The sequence below is a fragment of the Lissotriton helveticus genome, chromosome 10, assembly GCF_964261635.1.
Source record: "Lissotriton helveticus chromosome 10, aLisHel1.1, whole genome shotgun sequence".
Lineage (NCBI taxonomy): Eukaryota > Metazoa > Chordata > Amphibia > Caudata > Salamandridae > Lissotriton > Lissotriton helveticus.
The window spans coordinates 1,216,335,963-1,216,348,570 of NC_136071.1; the positions used below are offsets into that span (position 1 = coordinate 1,216,335,963).

Here is a 12,608-nt window from a genome sequence, read left to right on the forward strand (position 1 = left end):
GAAATGTAATCGTCTGATGTGTTTGAATCCCACCTGTAGGAATTCTCTTACATTTCAAACTTGTGCTTATGGGGATCACAGGATCGATGGAAAAGCATTTTTGCTTGGAATTGTTTGGTTTAGTAGATTCAGGAAAGGATAACTCTTCCATCATGCTTCATCCTAAGTCACAATAATATTGCATCTATGGTGATCTGGGGGCACAACTTTGCAATCATGTCTATGTGCTGACGCAAAGCTACCCTGTGCGGCTGCGCATGGCCTCTTAGATACTGCATTGCAAATATTTAACAAGCACAAGGAAACACATTACAGATTTCTCATGAAATAGTGGCCATTCTGTCATAAATTTGTGTGTGCAAAAGTACCAAATTAAATTGTAATTGGTCAAATGAAATTACATCTAACTCACCAGTATATATTGCAAATTGTTATATACAATGTACAGACACTAAATATTTTCTAACTATGTAACTGTTAGCTAAAGCTAAAAGACAGCCTTGGACAGTGCAAAGACTATGCATGCCTCAAAGCACTTTTAGATATCTTTGTGGAGTATAATAGTGCATCGAGAGCTATGACTTAGTTGAGTGTGTGTATTAAGTTATATGTGTGGATTTTTTTCAGATAAGCTATGGTGCCATGGATCCAATCTTTAACGACAGACATCAGTTCCCATACTTTTACCGCACTGTCCCCAAGGAAATCCACAAGCCACGCACCATCGGCCACTGATGCTCTTTAGATGATGGTGATACAATATGTCTAATATCTAATATTATCTCTTCCTCAGGTCAGCTATGGTGCCATGGATTCAATCTTCAGTGATAGGTGTCACTTCCCATTCCTTTACCGCACTGTACCCAATGAGATCCACAAGATACGCACCATCGGCCACTGATGCTCTTTAGTGGAGGGTGGTGCAATATGTCTGATATCTAATATTATCCCTTCCTCAGGTTAGCTATGGTGCCATGGATCCAGTCTTCAGTGACAGGCATCAGTTCCCATCCCTTTACAGCTCTTTCCTGAATGAGAGCTATGAGGCGTGGGCCATCGGCCACTGATGCTCTTTAGTGGAGGGTGGTGCAATATGTCTGATATCTGATATTATCTCTTCCTCAGGTCAGCTGTGGTGCCATGGATCCAGTCTTCAATGACAGGCATCAGTTCCCATCCTTTTACAGCTCTGTCCTGAATGAGAGCTATGAGACATGGGCCATCCGCCACTGATGCTCTTTAGTGGATGGTGGTGCAATATGTCTAATAGCTCATGTCTATGTCTTCCTCAGGTCAGCTATGGTGCCATGGATCCAATCTTCAATGACAGACATCGCTTCCCATCCTTTTACCGCACTGTCCCCAATGAGATCTATGAGATGCGTGCCATCTCCCAGCTGCTCGAGCACTTTGGCTGGACCTGGGTTGGAATCCTGACATCAGATGATGACAGTGGCAGGAGGGCCGGTGAGGAGCTGGAGAGAGAGATCAGCAGGAGTGGGGGTTGTGTGGCCTTCTTAGAAAGATTCCGCAAGCCCCCTCACGTCACAGCAGCTGAGACTGAACAGATTAATGAAGTGATTGATAAATCTATTGCCACCGTGGTGATAGTCCACTGTCCAGTACTTTACATGACACAATTCTTTCTGACTTACTTACTTCGTAAACGGCCTGTAAAGGTTTGGATTGCCACCACGACGTCTTCATATTTGAACTATTATATGTATATGCCACAGAAAGGTCCGGGTCATTTCAATGGCACTCTAAAATTCAATGTCCGCAGAGGAGAGATCCCAGGACTGAAGGAGTTCTTATTAAGTGTAAAACCTACCAACTTCTCAGACCTTGATCCATTTCTGAATATTTGGACATTAAATTTCCGCTGCTCTCCAGCTTTATCAAATGGCAGCTTTGCCTTTGAGGACTTCTATCGTCATTGTAGAGAAGACCTCACGATGGCACAGATGCCTGTCACAGAATATGATGTTAACAATTTCATCATCACTTACAGTATTTACAAAGCAGTCTACGCCGTGGCTCATGCTTTACACAACATGATTTCATCCAACATGTACCCAGGCCTTTCTATGGACAGTGAGAGCTTGAGGAAGAACTTCCCATCATGGCAGGTAGAGAAGCATGTCTTATTTCTGCATAAACACACCCACAGGTAGGTGAGCCTCCACACTTCTTTGGGATATGAAGGGGATGGGCCATCGCCCAGAATGGTGCTTCAGATCCAGGATCCAAACTTTGTTGAGTAGCAAGGGCTTGTTGAGTGTGTCTTGAGGTCATACTTTCATGTCTGTGGCTCGTGTCTATGTCTCCAATCATACGTGATTGAGTGTAAACACTAACATATATTATTCTACTACAGGCTGAGATGTAGCTACCACTGGTGCATTAGATGCCGTGGCACCAGTGCCCCAGAGTACTCAGGACTCCCCACTGAACCCTGATAATTGCTCTATTTCCCTACTCCCAGCAACAGCAAAAGGGGCCGTCACATCCTTGCCAGGCTACTGCTTACATCAGTTGCTCCATTGAACATTTACATATGAGACTTCCATTAGTGATTTGAGAAGGACCTTCTAAACATAGGGTAATGTTCCCTCACCCTTTATTGTGAATAATGTTCTCAAACTACCAGCCGCCCTTACTGTTCACACTGCATGACCAGCAGGAGGCGTTTAACCCTTAGCCACTATCTATAGACAAGAGTTTTGATATCCGTATTTATATTCACTGAAAAAAACAAATATTACAGTTAGGAAATAGTTTTAAAAAATCCTTAGAAATTCACTGAAATAAACAAAGGTTGCAGGGATGTTATAGTAGGGCTAAAAATTCACAACCATAAATCCAGTGAAATTTAGCAGTTATAGTTACCTGAGCTAAATATAACTTATTCCCCTGCAATGCACTGCTTATGACTTCACATATTACATCACTCATGACATGGTCAGTGACATCACTGATGTCATCACTTTTTTCAGTGGATTTCTAAAGTTGTTTTAATTTTATTTCCTAACTATAATGTCTGTGTAACCTTATTTTTTTCAGTGAATTTCTAAGTTTTTTAATTCTATTTTCTAACTATATTGTCTCTGTAACCTTTTTTTCAGTAAAATTCTACATTGTTTATTCTATTTCCTAATTATAACATCCCTGAAACCTTTTGGTTTCTAAGTGAATTTGACATTTTTTTTAATTGTATTTCCTAATTGTAACCACTAACCTTTGACACTGAATGTGTGACTGAGGACAAGAGTATCTCTGTGAGTGTATGAGTGTGAGTATGTTTGTAAGTGTGTGTGGGAGAGTATGACCGGGGCTTTAAATGGCTATATGAGAGTCTGTGTCAGAATTCCTACCACAGCTCACCTCTTTTGACTATCACAAATTACCTGCATAACTCATGCCATTCCTCCTAACACTTTTCAATGAACAAACGTCTTGTAATCGGACTTTTGACCATATTACATACGGTTGGTAATAGCTTGTGGCAACTGGTACACCCCACTTTGTTTGAAAAGGCTTAAAAGTTTTTACAAATGTTTTGTCAATCATATGCAAGGTCAGGTTTCAAGCACCATGGAAACATCCAGAAAATCACCCAAAATAAACATCAAGCATGAGCATATTTGATCTCAATGTGGACCTCCTGAAAGCCAGCCCTCGTCAATTCAATCCCCTGCACCTGTTCCTTGCTATGAGCAATCAATCAATCAATCAATCAATCAATCAAACATTTGTAAAGAGCGCTACTAACCTGTGAGGGTCTCAAGGTACTGGGGGGAGAGAAGCCGCTACTGATCAAACAGCCAGGTCTTGAGACGTTTCCTGAAGGTCAGAAGGTCCTGCGTTTGCAGCAGGTGGGTGGGGAGGGTGTTCTATTTCTTGGCAGCAAGGTGGGAAAAATGATCTGCCCCCGGTGGTCATTCGATAGATGCGTGGGACGGTGGCAAGGGTGAGGTCCGCGGTGTGAAGCTGGCGGTTCAGGGTGTAGAAGGTGAGTTGTTCGTTGAGGTATGCTGGTCTGGCGTCGTGGAGTGCTTTGTGAGCGTGGGTGAGGAGCTTGAAGGTGATCCTCTTGTTGACCGGGTCCAGTGCAGGTATCTCAGGTGGGCGGTGATGTGGCTGTGGCAAGGAAATCCGAGGATGAGGCATGCAGAGGCGCTTTGTATGCGTTGAAATCTTTTCTGGAGCTTGACCGTGGTTCCCGCATATAGGGCATTGCCGTAGTCCAGCCTGCTGCTGATGTGGGCTTGGGTGACTGTCTTTCTGGTTTCGGTGGGGATACATCTGTAGATCTTGCAGAGCATGCAAAGGGTGTTGAAGCAGGAGGAGGAGACCGCATTGACTTGCTGGGTCATAGAGAGTGTTGAGTCCAGGATGAACCCCAGGTTGTGAACGTGGTTGGTGGGTGTCAGCAGTTCCCAGCGTGGCCAGACACCAGGAGCCATCCCATGTGCAGGGGGTAGAGCTGAGGAAGAGGACCTCCGTCTTGTCAAAGTTCAGTTTCAGGCTGCTGGCCTTTATTTACTCTGTGACGGCCTTCCTTGCCTAGTGGAAGTTGGATTTGGCGGTGGCCGGGTCCTTGGTGAGGGAGAGGATCAGCTGGGTGTCGTCAGCGTACGAGATGATGTTGAGGTGGTGCGCTTGGATAATGTTGGCAAGAGATGCCATGTAGATGTTGAAATGGGTCAGGCTGAGGGATGTTCCTTGGGGTACACTGCATGTGATCGTGGTGGCCTTGGATCGTAATGGGTGAGGCACACTCTCTGGGTTCTGCCAGTGAAGAAGTAGGTGATCCAGTTCATGGTTTTGTCGCGGATCTCTGTGTTGTGGAGGTGTGTGCGCAGAGTGTGGTGGCAGACGGTGTCGAAGGCGGCCGAGAGGTCCAAGAGGATAGGGGCTGCAATTTCACTGTTGGCCAGCAGGACCCTTATGTCGTCGGTGGTGGAGATGAGGACGGTTTTGATACTGTGATTGCTTTGGAAGCCAGATTGGGATGAGTCCAGGGTGTTGTTCTCCTCAAGGAAGTGGGTAAGTTGGCTGTTGGTGGTCTTCTCAATGACTTTCACTAGGAATGGGAGCAGGGAGATGGGTCCTTTCGGCCTACCTTGGGTTTCTTGAGTAGGGCATTGATCTCGGCATGTTTCCATCTCTCCGGCAAGGTATCGGTCTTGAAGGAGCTGTTGATGACCTTCCGGAGTTGGGGTGCGATGATGGATTTTGCTTTGTTGAAGATGTGGTGGGGGCAGGGGTCTGAAGGTGAGCCAGAGTGGATGGGATTGATTTTAATGGTGTCTTCGTCATTGATATTGTTCCAGGAGGGCAGGAGGTCGGTGTGTTTGGTGGGTGTTGAGTCGGCGTGTCGGCGTCTGTCGTTGGTGTCTGGGTGTTGAAGCTGTCATGGATGTCTGTGATCTTGCGATTGAAGAGGGTGGCCAGGGAGTCGCAGAGTTCTTGCGACGGCGGAATGTCATTGGAGCTGGAGCTCCAAAATTCTGATGGTGTTCTTGTGGACGATGGCGATTCCTCCTCCTGGTTTGTTGTTTCGGTCCCTGCGGTGATCTTGTAGCCGTCCGGGATGGCTATGGCTGTGTCGGGCACCAAGGAGGTGTTCATCCAGGTCTCCACCAGGAGGGCGAAATCTGGGGAGGATGAATCGAACAGGTCCCAGAGTTCGACGGCATACTTGTGGACTTAGCGGGTTTTGAGTAATATGCATCTGAGATTGTTGCAGCCTGCTTGGTGGGAAAGGCGGGATGTGCAGTTGTGGGCTGGCTTGTGTGGCTACAGTTACGGCTGGTGATGGGTCCGTGGGTGTTCTTTGGGTTGGCCTGGAAGCAGGTGGAGGTTCGGTCGGTGTTGATGTGTGGAGGGTGTTGGTGTCGCAGCGGCGTTGGGTGTTGTGATGTTCACGGGGGCCAGGGGGTCTGGTGCTGGGCATGGTCCCGGCGCAGAAGGGCACAGATGGGCTTGCTTTAGGTGCACCAGCAGTGCACCTAAGGCGTATCTGCTGCGCGTCTACGCAGCAGTCGCCATATGAAGGGGAGGGGCGGGAGCAAAGGTAGGTAGCAGGTGCGGGCAGGATTGGGGGGGTGTCCGCAGGGGCAGCAGCAGCGGGAAAACAAGGCACAGTAAAATGCAAAATACAAATGCAAAACGAAAAACAGTGAAGAACGATGAGGAGTACAAGTGGAAAACAGTGAAAAACGATGAGGAAAATAACAGGAGCACAATTCAAGGCACATCAGGGGCACCAAGAGGGACGGGGAGCACCTGAAATGGACGAGCTGCAGGGGGTTGAGCAGTTGCGCAGGGACAGGCTGCTGGCTCAAACCCTGGGACAAAGCTGGAGGCTGGAGACCGGCTGAATGGCGGGCTGCAGGGGTGAGTGCTGGCCTTGCACTAGGTCAAGGTTTGCAGCTTTTGTTAACATTCTAAAACAGCTTCCAGAAGACATCCTCATCAAATTAATCATCTGCACCTTTTCCTTGCAATAAGCAATTAGAACATGACTGTGGGGATATAGGAGCTTTCTGCATAGTTACACTCACTTTTTGCCTAGTGCTGGGCTGTGTGTTGACTAGTCTGACTGGAATCCTGCTAATCAGGAACCCAGTCTATCTGCTTTCTCCCGAAATTGGTTCTGTTATGTACTTAGGTACACTCCAGATTGGATACTGGGGTCCTTAGTATATGGAACACGTATAGCCAGGGCATAGTACCCCTGAGGCTTCCCATGGGCTGCAGCATGTATTATTTCACCCATGAGAGGCCATGAAAATTGAATTAAAGGTCTACCATTGCAGCCTGTGTAAGCTGGATAGATATGGGTTGACTATATCTATAGGCCATTACACCTGACACCTATTAGTCACCCCTCTAGCAGGCATTGACAATCCTGAAGGCAGGGTGCTGGGTTTTATGTGAAAGGGTGCCCTTGCATGAGCGGAGCCCCTCTTCAGCCTTCAGAGACCATTCTCCCGGGTTGTAAGTGACGAAGCCAGACATATAGGAAGATGTGCATTATATGCTCACGTAAAATGCTATCTCGAAAATTCCTGCAACAAAGCATTTTGTGTTTGGCATAAAACACCTGTAACCGGTGTGGCAGGTATGATTCCACCCATGTAAAGCAAGATTTCTTTGGTCCTTGGTCTTCCCAGTACCAGCCTTCTCGACCCGGACAGCCGAAAATGGTTGCTGCCAACCAGAGACACATTTCTGCCTGCTGCTGAGCCAAGCTCAAACAGGGGAAGGCAGAGCAATAGGCATCCTGTCACAAGGAGGTGTCACCATCTCCCAGGCAAGATTTAGTGTATTGGGGCTGCATAAGTGCACTTCCAAAGTGCCTAAAAGTTTGCACGAGTGGCACACTTGCTGTCCCTGTGCATAGTCAGTTGAAACCAGTTCTGGAAGTCATTGGCTCCTGCTCTGGTGTGAAACTGGACAAAGGCCAAGGGAGTATCCTCCCTACTGTCCAATCCCTCCCCTGGGAGGGTCCCATGTATCTCTCTAACCCTCTCCCATGGGTACAAAAGGGCTTACCTGGCTGTAGGACACTACTATTGATGTCGACAAGATTCTGAACAAGAAACCACTGACCTTCGAAGGTCTGGACACTCTGGACTTCGCTGGACTTTGGCTGTGCTTGACTTTGTCTCACTCTCTGTCCAAAGCATGTCTGTGCACCATGCAGGCTCTGTGCAGGACCTGTGGAGCAACAAGTACAACTGAAGTATGTCCCTTGGGGTGAAGGAGTCACTCCACTGCATTTTCAGGCACCGTAACTCAACTGACTGGTCTTCTTATCCTGAGCTACTGCAGACTCTGAAAGCGCCAGCAACACAGGAGATGGGTTCCTATGCTCCTTGAGGTTGGGCTGCCCTCTTATCAAGTTTGAGGCCTGTATCCATTGTGGAGACTGCATAACCGGAACCCCTGTGCACTGCATACTTTTGCAAGTGCACGTGCTTGTTGGCATTCCCCAACTAAGTGATTTTGGAAAAGGGTGATGGACAGAGTTTCTGAATGATGCAGAATACTCTTACCAAGTCAATAGATCATGGATTTAATCCATCACCGTTTTTTAGCTCACTGCACCATCCCAGCTCAGAACTTGGCTATATGCAAATTAGTCTGTTCCTGTCCCAGTGCATGATGGGAACAGGGCAAACCAAACTACCAAGCCAATTCTTATACTGGGAAGGAAACAAGCTTCCGGGGACCAGTTTCTGGCATCACAGCCTTCTTCGGCCCGGCTTGCTTGAATCCTGATGGTGCAATGAGCAAGGGACTCACGTCTAAGTATACCCTCCCACACATAGTGTGGATAAAACCGATTTTGGAAAAGGGTGATGGACAGAGTTTCTGAATGATGCAGAATACTCTTACCAAGTCAATAGATCATGGTTTTAATCCATCACCGTTTTTTAGCTCACTGCACCATCCCAGCTCAGAACTTGGCTATATGCAAATTAGTCTGTTCCTGTCCAAGTGCATGATGGGAACAGGGCAAACCAAACTACCAAGCCAATTCTTATACTGGGAAGGAAACAAGCTTCCGGGGACCGGTTTCTGGCATCACAGCCTTCTTCGGCCCGGCTTGCTTGAATCCTGATGGTGCAATGAGCAAGGGACTCACGTCTAAGTATACCCTCCCACACATAGTGTGGATAAAACCGATTTTGGAAAAGGGTGATGGACAGAGTTTCTGAATGATGCAGAATACTCTTACCAAGTCAATAGATCATGGTTTTAATCCATCACCGTTTTTTAGCTCACTGCACCATCCCAGCTCAGAACTTGGCTATATGCAAATTAGTCTGTTCCTGTCCCAGTGCATGATGGGAACAGGGCAAACCAAACTACCAAGCCAATTCTTATACTGGGAAGGAAACAAGCTTCCGGGGACCGGTTTCTGGCATCACAGCCTTCTTCGGCCCGGCTTGCTTGAATCCTGATGGTGCAATGAGCAAGGGACTCACGTCTGAGTATACCCTCCCACACATAGTGTGGATAAAACCGATTTTGGAAAAGGGTGATGGACAGAGTTTCTGAATGATGCAGAATACTCCTACCAAGTCAATAGATCATGGTTATAATGGTCTTCCCAGTACCAGCCTTCTCGACCCGGACAGCCGAAAATGGTTGCTGCCAACCAGAGACACATTTCTGCCTGCTGCTGAGCCAAGCTCAAACAGGGGAAGGCAGAGCAATAGACATCCTGTCACAAGGAGGTGTCACCATCTCCCAGGCAAGATTTAGTGTATTGGGGCTGCATAAGTGCACTTCCAAAGTGCCTAAAAGTTTGCACGAGTGGCACACTTGCTGTCCCTGTGCATAGTCAGTTGAAACCAGTTCTGGAAGTCATTGGCTCCTGCTCTGGTGTGAAACTGGACAAAGGCCAAGGGAGTATCCTCCCTACTGTCCAATCCCTCCCCTGGGAGGGTCCCATGAATCTCTCCAACCCTCTCCCATGGGTACAAAAGGGCTTACCTGGCTGTAGGACACTACTATTGATGTGGACAAGATTCTGAACAAGAAACCACTGACCTTCGAAGGTCTGGTCACTCTGGACTTCGCTGGACTTTGGCTGGGCTTGACTTTGTCTCACTCTCTGTCCAAAGCATGTCTGTGCACCATGCAGGCTCTGTGCAGGACCTGTGGAGCATCAAGTACAACTGAAGTATGTCCCTTGGGGTGAAGGAGTCACTCCACTGCATTTTCAGGCACCGTAACTCAACTGACTGGCCTTCTTATCCTGAGCTACTGCAGACTCTGAAAGCGCCAGCAACACAGGAGATGGGTTCCTATGCTCCTTGAGGTTGGGCTGCCCTCTTATCAAGTTTGAGGCCTGTATCCATTGTGGAGACTGCATAACCGGAACCCCTGTGCACTGCATACTTTTGCAAGTGCACGTGCTTGTTGGCATTCCCCAATTAAGTGCAATGGGATATAGATAGCCCTAAGCTCTGTGGACATTTCATACAAAGGACTTCAGCCTCCTCACACCGAGTGCCCTGCGAGTTGTGACTTTGTGAACTTGTCTGAGGTCCCCTTGTGACTCATATGCATGCTGCCTATGTGTCCTCTTGAAGGCCAACACTGCTTTTGTTGGACTACCCTGGTTTCTCCAGGCCTGCCCCAACCCCCCTTGTTGTGGTGAGTCACCTGGTCCTTGCTGGGCCAGACCATAACTCGTCTTGACTTTCTTCATGGGTTGCCGCTGCCAACACTGAACCCTTATCACTCGACATCCTTCATAGGACAGCTCGTATCCAGCTCCTGGTCATCCTCATTGTCTCCTGGTCCCCGCAGCTGCAGAGTAATGTCTCCATCAGAACTGCCTAAGCACCCGAAATCGGTTTGCATTCGTCTACCGAGCCCCTGGTCACACCTAAGGGACCCAGACTCTGTCCCCTCTGCTTACCAGTTCCTTACATCAAGAATCCACTCGTGGCATTTCTTTGAAGTCTCCCATTGAGAATGACAACGGTTTCTGACACTACTTCAGCCCTATGTACCCACTTCCCTGGGATAGCTAGCTCTGGTACTCCAGTATCAATTGGTGGGGTGGCTCTCCAACTTATATGTTCCAAAGGGTTTCCTCATAATCCACTGGGAAGGGTCCTTCAACACTAAAACTTCAACCGCGACTTTCCCATAAAGTTGTACAGAGCACTCGGTCATATTACGACACTGCACCCATCCTCAGTGGGGTCCCTACGAATCCTAGTGGTTCTACGGATTCTAGACACTTTCTTGACTCAAATTGTGGTTCTTATACCACTATTTTAGTATATTGTTCCGTCCCCCTTGGGACCCTCTGTGTAATATTGCTACTTACTGATGTTTCTGTGCTAGAGTATTGTGTATTGTGTGATTATTTCTATACAGGAGACACTATGATGTGCTAGACAGTATTATATTAATAACTACATATTTTTATAACTACTGTGTGGTTTTCCCTTTCATTTAACCAATACAATAGGGTGGCATTCTGGTAAAACAAGCTGCTTAACATTCCTTCAAGACTAAGCCTGATGACTGCTCTCCACAACTTCCACTAGGATATCTTTCTTTAGGTTATCTTTAACCTCCTAAATCACCATAAGGGTTGTCTGGACTGTCGCAAGGTGTCCACTTAATTAGTAGACGGCATATACAAGGTCATCTTTTCACAATGACCTACCAGTGTTTTTGTTCAACTTGTACATACTGTTGGCAGGGCACTGCCGGTGAAGATTTGGGTGAAGCTAACCACGTCCAAATTTGCTTGTAGCTTTCAAGCTGAAATCATTCTCACTACAGTTGTGAGAAATGTAATGAGGGGGCCTCTAGAGATCGGTCTGTATTGATCAGGGCTATTGTGATCGCCCCTCTTTTATATGGAAACTATAAGGGTCTCTGGCCAGGTATGGAAACTATAAGGGACTCTGGCCAGGTATGGAAACTATAAGGGCCTCGGGCCAGGTATGGAAACTATAAGGGACTCTGGCCAGGTGTGGAAACTATAAGGGTCTCTTGCCATGTATGGAAACTATAAGGGACTCTGGCCAGGCATGGAAACTATAAGGGTCTCTGGCCAGGTATGGAAACTGTAAGGTTCTCTGGCCAGGTATGGAAACTATAAGGGTCTCTGGCCATGTATGGAAACTGTAAGGGTCTATGGCCAGGTATGGAAACTATAAGGGTCTCTGGCCAGGTATGGAAACTATAAGGGTCTCTGGCCATGTATGGAAACTATAAGGGTCCCTGGCCAGGTTTTAAACTGTAAGGGACTCTGGCCACGTATGGAAACTATAAGGGTCTCTGGCCAGGTATGGAAACTATAAGGGACTCTGGCCATGTATGGAAACTATAAGGGTCTCTGGCCAGGTATGGAAACTATAAGGGTCTCTGGCCAGGTATGGAAACTATAAGCGTCTCTGGCCATGTATGGAAACTATAAGCTTCTCTGGCCAGGTATTTAAACTGTAAGGGACTCTGGCCAGGTATGGAAACTATAAGGGTCTCTGGCCAGGTATGGAAACTATATGGGACTCTGGCCAGGTATGGAAACTATAAGGGTCTCTGGCCAGGTATGGAAACTATAAGGGACTCTGGCAAGGTATGAAAACTATAAGGGACTCTGGCCAGTTATGGAAACTATACGGGTCTCTGGCCAGGTATTTAAACTGTAAGGGACTCTGGCCAGGGATGGAAACTATAAGGGTCTCTGGCCAGGTATGGAAACTATAAGGGACTCTGTCCATGTATGGAAACTATAAGAGTCTCTGGCCAGGTATGGAAACTCTAAGGGTCTCTGGCCAGGTATGGAAACTATAAGGGACTCTGGCCAGGTATGGAAACTATAGGGACTCTGGCCAGGTATGGAAACTATAAGGGACTCTGGCCAGATATGGAAACTATAAGGGTCTCAGGCCAGGTATGGAAACTATAAGGGTATCTGGCCAGGTATGGAAACTATAAAGGACTCTGGCCAGGTATGGAAAATATAAGGGTCTCTGGCCATGTATGGAAACTATAAGGTTCTCTGGCCAGGTATGGAAACTATAAGGGTCTCTGGCCAGGTATGGAAACTATAATGG

General features: G+C 47.2%; 1 protein-coding gene across 1 annotated transcript in view; it reads left to right on the top strand.

Annotated features, from left to right (window-relative positions):
- LOC144784226 (vomeronasal type-2 receptor 26-like) overlaps window positions 1–12,608 on the top strand; it is a 195,774-nt gene that overhangs the window by 74,037 nt on the left and 109,129 nt on the right. Inside the window, exon 3 of the mRNA XM_078662876.1 lies at window positions 1,293–2,129. Coding sequence (XP_078519002.1) covers window positions 1,293–2,129 — 837 coding nt within the window. The remainder of the gene's footprint in view (window positions 1–1,292; window positions 2,130–12,608) is intronic.